Consider the following 15,520-nt stretch of genomic DNA (forward strand, 5'->3'; position numbering starts at 1 on the left):
GTGGCTGTGGCTCAGTGGTAGCCCACTTACCTGGTATGTGTGGGACACTGGATTTAATTCTCAGCATCACATATAAATAAATAAAATAAAGTTCTATCAACAATTAAAAATTTTTTTAAAAAGATGTAAAATTGGTATTCATAGGCTGGAGTTGTGGCTCATTGGTAGAGTGCTTGCCTAGCATGTGTGAGGCACTGGGTTCAATTCTCAGCACTACATATAAATAAATGAAAAATAAAGGTCCATCAACAACAAAAAAATTTTTTTAAATGGTATTCATTGACACTTAAGGTGCTGCCATATAAAATTATAAAACTTATTACTGCAACAAATGCAAGTAAATCTACACCAGAAAGGTCTATTGGTGAATATCATGAGAAGCGAGAGATACTTGAAGAACATCTCTGAACTCTATGACTATGACATCAAAGGAAGCAACTGTGCCGTTTTCTTTTTTCTTCAGAAGGTGGCAAACTTTAGGCAAAGGCCAAATGGGAAATATTTGGGCTTGTATAACATATAGCATCTGTCAATTCAACTCTGTCATCATAGCATATGTACTGTGAAGTAGACAAATAAATACATAAATGAATAAATAAACTTTATTTATAAAAATAGGTGATAGGCAAGATTTGGTTTATGTGCCATAATTTACCAACCCCTTTTTGTCATTGCAAGCTGGGATCCATAGCTATTTCCCCTTTCTAGGCCTCAGTCTCTGACTTCTGTAACATAAGGAAGCTGGATTAGATGATCTCTGATATTTCTCAGGCTGTGTTTCCTTTAGTACCTCTCTCTTAGCTAAATGATTCACCAGTCTGACCCATAGTGACATTTCTTTTATTTATAAGGTCAAATTTTTAAAATTCCAGCTTAAAACAAATTTATAAGTTTCTAAGTCCAAGATTTTTCAGCCTTGACACTATTAACATTTTAGTGTAGATAGTCCTTTGTTTTAGGGGGTAGGGGAGCTGTCCTATATATTATAAGAAGCTTAGCAGGATCCCTGGCCTCTACCCACTAGATGCTAATTACACACACACACACACACACACACACACACACCACTTATGATAACTAAAAATGTCTTCAGACATTGCCAAATGTCCCCTGGGAGACAAAATTACCCTAGGTTCAGAGCCCTAGAGACTTTGAGAATAATTAGAAGAATCCCCAAAATGGAAGTTAGACCATGGAATTCAGGAACCACCAAGACAACAAATACATCTCTTCAGATACAAAGTCAAAAGGTCAAAACCAAAAGGAATAGCCAGCTTATTAGAAAGAGAAGGGCAATTAGAATTGTATTATTCCAGTCAAAACAGATTAGAGAGTTGGTAGCTTTTAAATGTTGACTTAGATTATAAGTGTTCCGAGGCCAGTGAACCCCAGTAGAGGGCTGTCTATCATGGGTAGCTGAAAGTCAAACTAAAACAAGGAAACATTAACGAAGAGAAATAAATAAGACCATTATTAACACCAAGAATATTTATTCTTCTACTTCTCTATGTTGTTTGATGGGCTCTAGCAGAAAGAATTCATACTGGGTGTATTTATTAGCCCTTATCTATGAGGCCCGGAGGGTTTCTTGGTTGGTTGGTTGGTTTTGTTTTGATTTACTTTAAATGAATAAATCAAGTATGGCTTATTCCAACAATGGAATATTATTTGGTGGAGAAAATGAATATGGTACAAGCTTTACCACATACATATTTCTCTGAAGTTAGCTTTTCAATAATAGTAAAGTTGGTCCTAGAGCTCAAGTCTAGATCATTTACCTGCCTTGTGATTTAGCTACTATTGAAAAGCCAAAATCGTCTCAATTCAACAATAAGGGTGCATTTGATTTCCATCTACTTATTATTTGTGCCCATATTATATATTTTAAGAATTCATTCTCTTCCAGTTATAAATAATATTAATTATAGCTGACAAATCCTGAATATCCCAATGGCTTTGGACAAGGAGTTTTTTATTTTTGTTTTCCTTCTTATTTTCTTATATTTCCCCTATGGTAACTTTGATACAGTGTGCATTGTCCGAACAGCAATCTCAGATCTCTCAAAATTCTAATTCTAGTCTCTGTTTTGCTTTTGATTTGTTTTATGATCTGGGGTAGGTCTTTTTCCTCTGCTGAAGGAATGATTTCTTTTATCTGAAAAATAGTAGGAAGATTTTAAATTCTGGTCTCAGGAAGGTTGCATAAGAACTATCTTCAAGGACTGGGGCTATAGCTCAGTCAGAGTGCTTGCCTAGCATGTGTGAGGCATTAGATTCAATCCTTAGCACCACATAAAAATAAACAAATAAAGGCCTTCTCTTCAGGAACAATTGCAAAAAAATTTTTTTTAATCTTCTAAGCCTTGTTTAAACTTTTGATATCTATTCCCAATCCCTGGGTTCTGATTCTGTAATTTAAGACCTGGTGATTCCAGTGCACAGCCATGTTTGAGAACCATTGGAGATGATCTCTAAAATGCAGCAGTTATGTGAAACATATATTTCTTTAAATTTCTTTAAATGTTTTTTATTAGATTACTTCATGGAAAGTGTTTTATATCCTACAAAAAATAATGGAGATTAATGCATTGTAGCCACCCCACCACTCCACACACATACACATACACACACACACACAGAGTCACACAATGATACAGATTACCTAAACTTGGTTTGCTGTTTACGTAGCCAGCTTATAGTTTGGGGTGATCACCTTGATCCCTAGTAGGTATTAGATGATGTTTCCCCTTTTCCCCAGAAGGTCATTTCATAGCTTCAATGTTTTCAATCTTCAATTTAGAGAGGAATTAAATAATTTTGATATCCTGATTTCTATATAACCATAGATGGGATAAAATTAGAAATTCTTTCTGATTGTTAATTTCTGTTTATTTGTTTTTCTTTAATTTACAGAATGCTCTTTTCAGTTGCATTAGCAGAAATGAAAGTAAGTATATTGTCAATGATTATACAAGCAGTTCAAAGAGCAAAATACAGTTTTGAACATGATTAGCCATTAAAAATTTTGCCCAGATCCTGGCATTATAACTTAGGCTGTTAATAAGCCATCTGAAATAATGTTCATAGCAGAATTCTGCTAGGCTCTTTTCCTCTGTGGTGTTCAAGTCATTCGTGTAGTATAACAATTCCCATGTTCTAATTGCAAATTTACAAAGCAGACAGTAGCATTAGATGTGCTAGAGGAATATAATAACGATAAGAGGGTCACTTTCAAAGGTCATACACATACACGTTATATAATGTATCACTTGCCAAGAGCTGCCTCTCAGTTCATTTAGCTGAATTTTTTTGAGTACTTGCTTGGTATGGGGCCGCCGTATCTGTGGAAGATGTGACCCATACAGAAAGAACTCTAGGGCAGGGTAGGCTATGAGATAGAGCACTGATAAGTGTTGCTCTTCAAAGGAAGGAGGGATCGTAGCCTTTAAGGGGCTCAGAGGTGACTTCATAGAGTTGGTAGCTGAGCTGGGCCTTGAAAGGTGGACAAGATGTAAATAGTGGAGATCAAAAGAAGGGCACTGTAGGTGAAGGGAATCAGGAGAGCATTTAGAGACGGGAAAAGACACCTATGGAACAGACAGTTGTTTAGATTAGCTTGGGAGGACATTAAGAAGCATTAGCTGTCCATATTCTACCACATAATCCTATATCCTCCCACACGGGCAAGGAAGCCAGCCCAAGGAGGAAGTGAGAAGGTAGACGTCTGGTTCTATTCTGCTCGTCTCCTCTGTCCTCACCATACCACTCTCAAGTGTATCCTCACTGAGGTCACATTGATAAAATTAAACCATAAATATTTTTTCTTTGTGGAACTGTGGAGGTAGATCAGTGATAGAGTGTACAAGGCCTTGAATTTGATTCCCAGCACCATATGCACCACCCCCACCCCCACCCCAAAATATGATAAAAATGGATTTTATTCGTGATGAAAATGAACTCTTTGGCAGGGGGCACAGTAACTTTGGTAGTCAGTCCACATTGAAAACAGGTGGCACAATAGATACAGATCCTAGTCCAGGAAACTAAGGCTTATCCTTATTTAGTTCTGTCCCAAGATAGTTTGTTATTAATCCTTATATGATTTTACCATTATCATTATTTCTAGAAGTCACCTAAATTCACCAAAAACCTGGTTCTGGTTCTTCCATATCTATCTCTAATAATTATCTGGGAATTCTTACCTGTCTTTCTCCAACCCTCTTCCTGACATACATCTACCCTGGCTCCCTTTTGCCTCTCACAGATCCTCTTAGACTCCTATAAGGGTCTCCTAGTCTTCATTATAATTACCACATCTGCCCCTCTGCCCAGCCACTTATCTCCCTCTCCCCAGATACTTTAAATGGCAGCCTATTGATTTTTTTCATTTTTTAATACAAAGTCATATTTATTTCAGATGAGTTTTACTCTTCAGTATTGAGGCAAATCATATCATTTATGAAGATTACCTCTATTTAGACATATTCTTGAGGATGTTCAAACTGTATAGAAGTTTTAGAATTTTGTTTTGAGGTATATAGTTATTTAATTGTCAAATTAATTAAATAATTCTGATGCCTCTTAGTTTTAACTGGTCCTATTTTGTTTTTGTTTTGGGGGGGGGTTGGCTTTTTTATTGATTTTATTTTTTTAAATACATGACAGCAGAATGTATTACAATTCTTATTACACAGATAGAGCACAATTTTTCATCTTTGTATAAAGTATGTCCATGCCAATTCATGTCTTTATACATGTTTTTTTGCATTACAATTCTTATTAAACATATATACCACAATTTTTCATATCTCTGTATATAAAGTAGGTTGACACCTAATTCATGTCTTCATACATGTACTTTGGATAATGATGTCCATCACATTCCACTATCCTTGCTAATCCCCTGATAACTGGTCCTATTTTGTAAATGTGAGATATTTGGGGTTTAATTTTTGTTTTGCTATGTTTGTTTTGCTTTGTTTATAAACCTCCACAAATCTAACATGGAATGAGGCTTTTTCAGTGGTTCTCTTGGCATTTGGAGAAGACAGATTTGCTATATGAGACTGTCTTGTGCATTGCAGGATGTTTAACAGCCCTGGCCCATGCATTAAATGCCAATACTAGTCCCTGACAACCAGAAATACTTCCACATGTTCCATACTCTTCCAGGGGGTCATACTGTTCCTATGGAGAACCACTGGATTATAGACTATAAATTGATGAATATTGACTTTCTTACACCAGTGAGCACTTCACTGTCCCCATAACTATGCTTACAATAATACTGATTTCAAGTGTATAAACATAGTTTATGGTTTTATGGTTTCCTGTGGATCGTTTTATTTCTCAAATTGAGAAAGGTATACTGTTCCATCAGTATGGTGATGATTTAATGTTAACAAAAAGCTGTTTCATTTCATTGTCTTCTCTTTTTTCCCCCCATATAGTGGGCTCGGTGTGTTGCAGTTATGCAGGTCATCATACAAACTGCCGAGAATATTGTCAAGCCATTTTTCGAACAGACTCTTCTCCTGGTCCATCTCAGATCAAAGCAGTGGAAAATTATTGTGCCTCTATTAGTCCACAATTAATACACTGTGTGAACAATTATACCCAGTCTTACCCAATGAGGAACCCAACAGATAGTAAGTAAAAGGGACTTTTTTTTTTTTTTTTTCATTTCAACCTTTGGTAAAAGAGTTTATAAAAAAGGAATGATACATTCTTGTAGGTAGTTGCAGTCTTGGTCACTTGGGAAACACCAGACTTCCTTTGGTGTTTAGATTTGACAGACTGGATGTTACTGTCACAGTTAGAAGGTGCCAAGAAAGATGGGGCTATAGAGAGTACGAGGAAATGGGAATTTTAGTCTGAGGATGGAAGAATTCTTTGATATGAATATTTTGGAGAGAAGTTAACCATTAGAATTTCAGATTATTTTACTTTTTGATCTAGCAAGTCCACTTTAAGAATTTATCCAGCAAGAAAATTTACACAAATTTGCAAAAATATGTTGTAAATATGCTTATATACACATTAGTAGACAAAAATTAGAAATAACCCAAAAATCTATCAGTAGGATATTGATTAAATAAATTAGGATATATATATATATATATATATATATATATATATATATATATCACAACACTTTGCAAACAACAAAAAGAAAGTAATACATTTACATAGAAGCAAAAAAAAAGCAAGTTACATAACTAAAGGTATAGTGTGATACAGTTTTAGTTATATACCTAATTGTTTTATATTATATATTTCTGTAATTTGAATTTTTTATCAGTGAGCAATGGTTATTTTTGTAATAAAAGATCATAAAAACAAAAGAGAGCCTTTTTTTTTTTTTTTTTTTTTTTTTACATCAGGGCCTCCTAATGAGCCTGCACCTTATAGGGATTTTCAAGGTCTCAGCTTTGTACATCCTAGAATCCATTTTTGTCCTCTGGAGGTCATCATATTTTAAAGAACTGACTGATTAACCAAACCGATAGAAGATTTATTTATAAGCCACATGCCAATGACTTTTTATATGTGGACATTGGAAAGAATTGTTTCTATAAACTCAAAAGCAATGTGCCTTATTTGGCCACAATCAAAATCAAAAATTACTCTAAGGATTTTGGCATTCTGTGATGTGGCTGTGTGGTGAAAATTATAGGATGAAACATTTGCCACAAGTATCTTCCATTGGCTTCCATTTGTTTTAAAGGCAGATCTGTATTCCCCAGTATTTAGGCTACCAAGAAGGGCTGCTGGAGCTAACAAAATTGCAGCTTTAAAACAAAGCAGTAACAACAACAAAAAGGCAGGAAGAAGTTTTAAGGGTAGAAGGGCAGTCATTTCTAATATATGTTAACACAGAGGACTCTGGATAAGCAGGCTACAAACAAAACAGGCTTCTTCAAAAGTCAAAGACACCAAGAAAAGTAATTCAGAGAGGCCCTTCTGAATTCCATAGCTTCATTAATAATGTTCTTTAATTTTCTGATTCTTTGTAGAAAATTAGAGGCCAGGGACTGGGAACATAGCTCAGTGGGAGAGCACATGTTTACCACTGGTTTAGTCCCTAGCACCAAAAAGAAAGAAAATTAAAGGCAGAAGCAGACTGTTAGCTTTCAGGGTGTGCTACTATATTATTTAAATTACAACTTAACTAATTTTCACAGACATATAAAACCTTTATGCTGTCTTAGAATATGATAAAATACAGTGTTTGTGTTTGTTGCTATTAAAAATTAGTTATCTCTCATGTCAAGAACATAATCCCTCTTAGACATCCCCTACTAAAAGCAAATCCACTGGGATATACAATATCTTTTCCAAGAACATAAAATATCTTTTATATAAGGGCTTCTTCAGTGTAGGATGACTTTTCATTTTCATTAGGATGCTAGAAACCTCATGATTAGACACCTTGTCCACTTTTTACTACACTGCAAAGTAATGAAGAGAATTTAATAGACCCTGTATAATACAGATACTGACATCAAGTAGTAATGGTTTTCTACTACATAGTCATGTTCTTCTCTTTTGAGCAATAAATGCAATAAAACCAGCTAATTAAACCACTTATATTCTGAAAATGTAGGTTTGTATTGCTGTGACAGAGCTGAAGACCATGCTTGCCAAAATGCCTGCAAGAGAATTCTGATGTCTAAGAAAACAGAAATGGAGATTGTTGATGGTCTCATTGAGGGTTGTAAGACCCAGCCCTTGCCTCAAGATCCTCTTTGGCAGTGTTTTCTTGAAAGCTCACAGTCAGTTCACCCTGGAGTCACTGTACACCCTCCTCCCTCTACAGGCCTGGATGGGGCTAAATTGCATTGTTGTTCTAAAGCAAACACTTCAACATGTAGGTCAGTATCTTATTTTCTTTTATTAAAATAGTAGAAAATAATATTTTAATTAATTATTTTAGGCCTAGCAAATGCATGTTATATTTTTGCATTTCTAGGCTGAACATTTAGAAGCTATAAAATCTTTCATTCTGTTATCCACCAAATATTTACTGATCATTGGGTATATATAAAACATTGTTTCATATATCACATGCTTTTGTGATATGAAGGATTAGCCTTGACAGGGCAATAGAATTTGAAGATGATGCAATGTGAATTTTTCTTTCAAGGAATCATTAAGTAAACTTTCAATTTAGAAGATGTTTTGATCTGACATCTTAAAAGATAATCTCTTTATTAAATTATGAAACTTTGAACTTAACCATAGCATTTGGTCATATTGGTGAATAAACTGGTTGGCACTTATATCCAGAGTTAGAAAGCAGTGCATTGACATTCATTTCAGTATTACACTTAGGGACAAAAATTAACAATACAAATATAGGATAGACAAGAATCTAGAGACAAGAATGAATGGAGATAACTAAGGTCATGGTAGAACATAGATTATAGTGCAGGCACCATAGCACACACATGTAAATCCTAGCTACTCAGGAGCCTGAGGCAAGAAGATCACAAGTTTGAGGTCAGCCTGGGGAACTTCTTGGGACCCTGTCTCAAAATAAAAAATAGAAAAGGCTGGGAGTATAGCTCAGTAGTAAATTATCCTGAGTTCAATCCCCAGTACAAACACACACACACACACACACACACAACAACAACAACAACCCACACACAAATGAATTAGAATTTGTTTTACAGAGATATTTTGGGTGAAAAGCATCCACAACATTTCTAGGATATCCTGAAATTAATTTGAGAAACAACCATTTCTATGGTTTCTAACCATTTCTATGGATCTTTAGCAAATAAAAAAGTACCTAAAATAATTTACCAAACTTTACCAAAGATATTAAAAATATTCGAGGAAATTAATGGAAGGATTTAAAGGAAAAAAAAAAGTTGGCTCTGAGGTTAAGGAAACTGGTTGCATATAAAAGTTAATATTGATGAGAGAGATGCTATGTAATTCTTAGAAAGAGAAACCTCTGCAAAAGAACTATGCTCACATAGAGTTACTGGAAATTGAGGTAGCTATGCAGTCCCAGAGGAGCTTTAGTAAGAAACAGTTTCCTCTCTCAAATCTTGAAATAGATTTCATAGTTTGCTGACTGCTTTCACTTCCATCAGATTTGATTTTTATGAAACAATTGGGAAAAATTGTGTAATTTTCATTTACATGTGAGAAAGAAAACTCAGAGATACTAATAATCTGTTCAAGGTAACTATAGAAAATTAAGGACTAGGGCTGAGGTTGTGGCTCGGTGGCAGAGTGCTTGCTTTGCAATCTGAGGCACTGGATTCAATCCTTAGCACCACAAAACAATAAGTAAACAAAGATATTGTGTCCATCTATAACTAAAAATTTTAAAAAGGAAGAAAGAAAGTTAAGGACTAGGGCTGAGGATGTTCAGTGGTAGAGTGCTTGCCTAGCTTGATATGTGAGGCCCCGCCCCTGCAAACTGAATCAAGAAGACATACATAATTGAAACAGATCAATTTCAACCAAGGAAATAGAGGACGCCATCAAAAGCCCACCAACCAAGAAAAGCCCAGGACCAGATGGATTTACAGCTGAGTTCTACAAAACCTACAAAGAAGAATTAATACCAATACTCCTCAAATTACTCCAAGAAATAAAAAAGGAGGGAACCCTTCCAAACTTATTCTGTGAAGCTAGTATTATCCTGATACCAAAACCAGGCAGAGACACATTAAGGAAAGAAAATTTTAGACCGGTATCCCTGATGAACATTGATGCAAAAATTCTCAATAAAATTCTGGCAAATCACATACAAAAACATATTTAGGGCTGGGGATGTGGCTCAGGTGGTGGCGCGCTCGCCTGGCATGCGTGCGGCCCGGGTTCGATCCTCAGCACCACATACAAACAAAGATGTTGTGTCCGCCGAGAACTAAAAAACAAATATTAAAGAAATTCTCTCTCTCTCTCTCTCTCTCTCTCTCTCTCTCTCTCTCTCTCTCTCTCTCCCTCTCTCTTAAAAAAAAAAAAAAAAAAACATTTAAACAACAGTGCACCATGATCAAGTGGGGTTCATTCTAGGGATGCAAGAATGGTTCAACATAAGGAAATCAATAAGTATAATTCATCACATCAATAGATGTAAATATAAGAATCATAGGATTATATCAATTGTTGCAGAGAAAGCATTTGACAAAATACAGCCCCTTTCATGTTCAAAACACTAGAAAAACTAGGGATAGTAGGAACATACCTCAACATTGTAAAAGCTATCTATGCTAAACCCAAGGCCAACATCATTTTAAATGGAGAAAAATTGAAAGAATTCCCTCTAAAAACTGGAACAGGACAGAGATGCCCTCTTTCACCACTTTTATTCAACATAGTCCTTGAAACCCTAGCCAGAGCAATTAGACAAATAAAAGAAATTAAAGGGATATGAATAGGAAAAGAAGAACTCAAACTATCATTTTTTTTATTGACAACATAGTTCTATATTTAGAGGATCCAAAAAAAAAAAAAACTCCACCAGAAAACTTCTAGAATTAATAAATGAATTCAGCAAAATAGCAGGATATAAAACCAATACCCATAAATCAAATGCATTTCTGCATCAATGATGAATCCTCTAAAAGAGAAATTAGGAAAACTACCCTATTCACAATAGCTTCAGAAAAACTAAAATTCTTGGGAGTCAACTTAACAAAAGAGGTGAAAGACCTCTACAATGAAAACTACAGAACACTAAGAAATTGAAGACCTTAGAAGATGGAAAGATCTCCCATGCTTTTAGATGGGCATATTTAATATTGTCAAAATGGCCATACTACCCAAAGCACTGTACATATTCAATACTATTCCAATTAAAATTCCAACGTCATTCCTTATAGAAATAGCAAAAGCAATCATAAAATTCATTTGGAAAAATAAGAGACCCAGAATAGCCAAAGCAATCCATAGCAAGAAGAGGGAAGCAGGAAGCATCACAATACCAGGTCTTATACCACAAAGCTAAGATAAAAAATATACTTCTCTCACCACTGGGATATATCTTCCAAACAAAATCAAAGAAACTATAGAACTCAGTAATACAATCAATAATTTGAACTTAACAGACACATATAGAATATTTTATCCATTAACGAGCAAAATACACTTTCTTCTCAGCAGCACATGGATCCTTGTCCAAAATAGACCATATGTTATGCCACAAAGTAAGTCTTAGCAAATACAAAAAAAATAGATATATGACCCTGCATTCTATCTGACCATAATGGAATTAAATTAGAAATCAATGATAAAATTAAAAATAGAAGCTACTCCAATACCTGGAGACTAGACAATACACTATTGAATGATGCATGGACAACAAAAGACATCAGGAAGGAGATAAAAAAAAAATTCTTAAAGGTAAATGAGAATTCTGATACAACACATCAAAATCTCTGGGACGCTACGAAAGCATTGTTAAGAGGAAAGTTCATTGCATGGAGTTCATTCATTAAAAGAAGAAAAAGTCAACAAATAAACAACATTACAGCTCAAAGCCCTAGAAAAAGAAGAACAAACTAACACCAAAAGTAGTAGAAGACAGGAAATAATTAAAATCAGGGCAGAAATCAATAAAATTAAGCAAAAGAAACAATTTAAAATTGACAAAACAAAAAGCTGGTTCTTTGAAAAAAATAAATAAGATTGACAAATCTTTAACCAATATAATAAAAAGGAAAGAGAAAACTCAAACTAAAATTCATGATGAAAAAGGAAATATCATGATAGACACTACTGAAATACAGAAGACAATTAGAAACTATTTTGAAAATTTATATTCTGGTAAAATAGAAAACCTTGAAGACACCAACAAATTTCTAGAGGCATATGATCTGCACACAATGGCTGAAGTATCCCAAGATGGAGGTGGGCCAGGCTTGGCTCTGGCATGGGTCTGCAAATTGGCAGGGCAGTCCTGGGCCATGGCCTGGGCCTTAGCTCCTGTGCAGGTCTTTGGGGCGGTCCTAGGCCTGGGCCTGGGCTCTGGCGTGGGTCTGCCAGTCAGTGGAGCAGTCCTCACCTGATATAACTTTATTCCAACTTCCTCATCCTCATAATGTATATGTGCTTTATTGAGACTAGGGACCTTGTCTGGCTTATTCATCACTGCACTTCCAGTGTCTTGAACCAGCACTCACACAAAATAGGCACTCAGTAAACACTAGAGTAAATAAACGAAGTTAAAGATACCCTCTTCATAGGGGTGATCTTGAGATTCAAATAAAATGTGAGAAGAGTGGAGAATTTTTACTTGTGACTTTGTATATTTCAAAATAATAAAATTTTGCCTAGTGAACATGTATTACTTTTATGAGTAAAATAATGGAATGAATATAATGTATAAGAGCATGTTGGAAATGGTACAGATAGTTTTAGCTATATACACATACTTAATTTGCTTTGTAATCATCAAATACTGAAAATAAGAATGTCATATATCAACTACAATAATATATAGAGGCTTTGGAATAACTTCAGGAACACAAATGGCTTGGAGTAGTTTTACAGGACAAAACTAGCAGACCCTGCATTTATAAAGCTTCTTAAAAGAAGTCAGAGGACTATGTCATGGTTTGCCTCCTGTGATTGCCTTTATGGAGAAGAAAAACATGTGCTTTAAGTAAAAATCAAAGTGAGATCAGAAAGATATAGGGAGAAATAATTGTGCCAAGAACTAAAGATATACAAATATTGTAACTGAACATTAAATTTAGCAGTGAGCTTTCTAGCAACCATGGCAAGGAGAAAAGATAACCAGGTGTACACCAGTGATCCAGCTACCTGGGAAGCCAAAGCAGGAGGATCACAAGTTTGAGGCCAGTCTGGGCAATTAGACCCTGTCTCAAAATTGAAGGAAAAGAAAGGGCTGGGGAATAACTCAGTGATAAGAGTGTTTTCCAAGCATGTGCAAGGCCCTAATTTCAGTACCCAATACTACCAAAAAGAAGGAAAAAGAGAAGGGAAGAGACAGATAACTTTAAAAGCCTATTTTTGATGGTGGGGAAAGAAAGGTCACTTTTTCTGGCTCCAAATCCTAGGAAATAGTCATTTAACTCTTTACTTTTTGTCTTATTAAAAAAGTACATAGTTCACAGATTTCCAGTTTTACTCAAATCAGGTATTTAATCATATGGCTTCTCTCTATGTGTCTGCACTTGTGCTTTTGTTTCAGGGAACTGTGCACTAAACTTTATAGCATGAGCTGGGGCAATACACAGAGTTGGCAGGAATTTGACCGCTTTTGTGAATATAACCCAGTGGAAGTGTCCATGTTGACCTGTCTAGCAGATGTCCGGGAACCTTGCCAGCTGGGCTGTAGAAACCTTACTTACTGTACTAATTTCAACAACAGGTAAGAACAATTTGTACATGGAATGGAAATATTTTATCATTAATCACTTGCTTTTTGAATAAATGAAACACCACTTTACTCTGATTTTGTTCTTTCTGGGCTAAAAGAAAGCTTTATTTCCTTGTGGTTTCATTTTTAAAGGCTGTGTTCCATCTAAGTTACCTCTGGCAAAGGAAGCACTCTTAGGGAGTTCCTTCTAATCTAGAGATACCTAAAGTTTCTGGAATTCAGAGAATTTCTTCTGCTCTTAGACCCTTCTTCCTTTTGCTATACCACCAATGGAAATAATTCATTGCAGAATAAATCATTTTTCACTACTGGATCATATATATGTCCACTTTTGGACTGCTTTCTTTGCAGGGCCTTCACACTGGTTGACTTTCCTGCTCAGTGAGTCTCCCACTTCATACAAAAATATTTCTTTATAGAAGCAATTTGAATAGGTGTCTTTCTGAGATATCCAGTATAATAAGAAAAATAAGGGCCAACAACTGGACCTTGGAGCATATCCCCAGGGCTAAAGAAATAGTGAAGAAAAACAAAAAGGGCCTCCAGAGCACAGAATGGGAGGACTTCACATTAGAGAAGCTAGGGAGAGAACACTTCTTTCTCTCTTTTTAATATTTTTTTAGTTGTAGATGGACTCAGTACCTTTTTTTTATTTATCTATTTATTTTATGTGGTGCTGAGGATCGAACCCAGGGCCTCACATGTGCCAGGCAAGTGCTCTACCACTGAGCTACAACCCTAGCCCCAGGGGGGAACATTTCTTTTTTTTTTTTTAATATGTATTTCTTAATTGTAATTGGGCACAGTACCTTTATTTTATTTGTTTATTTTTATGTGGTGCTGGGGAACGAACTCAGGCCCTTGCACATGCTAGGCGAGCGCTCTACCATTGAGTCACAACCCCAGCCCAGGAGGGAACATTTCTAAAGAAAAGGTGACTGTTTTGTGAGCTGCAGCCCAGAGACCCAGAGGGCAAAAAGGAAGAGTTGGGCCAGAAGGAAGTTGTAGGTATTTTTTTTTTTGTCAGATGATATTTACCTCAATCTAACACACATTCTATTCTTTTAAAAGTATTCAACTCATTACTTTGAGTAAAGTAATTGAGATATCTTTACAACAAGGGATGGTGGAATAATTCAATATCTATATAAAAAAAATAAAAGTTTAACCTCTATGTCACACCATACACAAAAATTATTTCAAGATGGATCATAGAATTCAAAATAAAACCTAGGCAAGTGTAGTGGCACTAACCTGTAGTCTTAGCTACTTGGAAGGTTGAGGCAAAAGAATCACTCGAGCCAAGGAGTTTGGGGCCAGCTGGGGCAACATAGCAAGACCTATATATTGTGGATGGAAATATAAATTACTGTAGCTGTGGGAGGCCACCACATCATATGACCAGCATTTTCCTCTCCTGATTGGTTGAGGCCCTATTGATCACTTCCAGTGATCTGGCCACATCAAAGTGGCTGTAGACAGTGGCCCTGATCTTGAGAGTCGTAAAAATGCTGCCAAATGTGTTTTCATGCATGGGTGTGTCTTCCTACATCCCCAGGGATCAAGTTACCTTACCTGTCCTTGTAACTCTGCCCCTTTTGACCTTTTTTGGATGGAAATTTCTAAGAATCAGAGTCCCCCAATAAAAGACTACTCCCGAACATGCTATCTCCCTCTCGCCAAATACCCAATAAATGGTTTTTAACCTTCTCCCAATCCCATTGGGAAGTTATAGCCCTTATGGAAAGCAGCATGGAGGTTTCTCAAAAATTAAAGAATAGAACCACCACATAATCTAGCAATTCCTCCATTGGGTTTATATCCTAAGTCTGGAATCAATCTGCCCAAGATATATTTCACTCCTATGTTTGTTGCAGCATTATTAATAACAAAGGTATGAAATCAGCCAAGGTATCCATCAATAGATGAATGGGTAAGGAAAATAGAGTTTATGGGCTGGGGATGTGGCTCAAGTGGTAGCGCGATCACCTGGCATGCGTGTGGCCCGGGTTCAATCCTCAACACCACATACAAACAAAAGATGTTGTGTCTGCCGAAAACTAAAAAATAAATATTAAAAAAAATTTCTAAAAAAAGAAAATAGAGTTTATATACACAATGGAATACTATTAAGCCTTAAAAAGAAGG

At 35.8% G+C, this 15,520-nt stretch overlaps 1 protein-coding gene across 1 annotated transcript in view; it reads left to right on the top strand.

The window, feature by feature from the left end:
• Reck (reversion inducing cysteine rich protein with kazal motifs) overlaps positions 1 to 15,520 on the top strand; it is a 78,576-nt gene that overhangs the window by 37,745 nt on the left and 25,311 nt on the right. The window contains exons 7-10 of the mRNA XM_026379766.2: positions 2,914 to 2,947; positions 5,451 to 5,648; positions 7,607 to 7,874; positions 13,184 to 13,363. Of these exons, the coding sequence (XP_026235551.1) occupies positions 2,914 to 2,947; positions 5,451 to 5,648; positions 7,607 to 7,874; positions 13,184 to 13,363 (680 nt within the window). The remainder of the gene's footprint in view (positions 1 to 2,913; positions 2,948 to 5,450; positions 5,649 to 7,606; positions 7,875 to 13,183; positions 13,364 to 15,520) is intronic.

The sequence above is a fragment of the Urocitellus parryii genome, chromosome 4 (genome assembly GCF_045843805.1).
Source record: "Urocitellus parryii isolate mUroPar1 chromosome 4, mUroPar1.hap1, whole genome shotgun sequence".
NCBI classification, from domain to species: domain Eukaryota; kingdom Metazoa; phylum Chordata; class Mammalia; order Rodentia; family Sciuridae; genus Urocitellus; species Urocitellus parryii.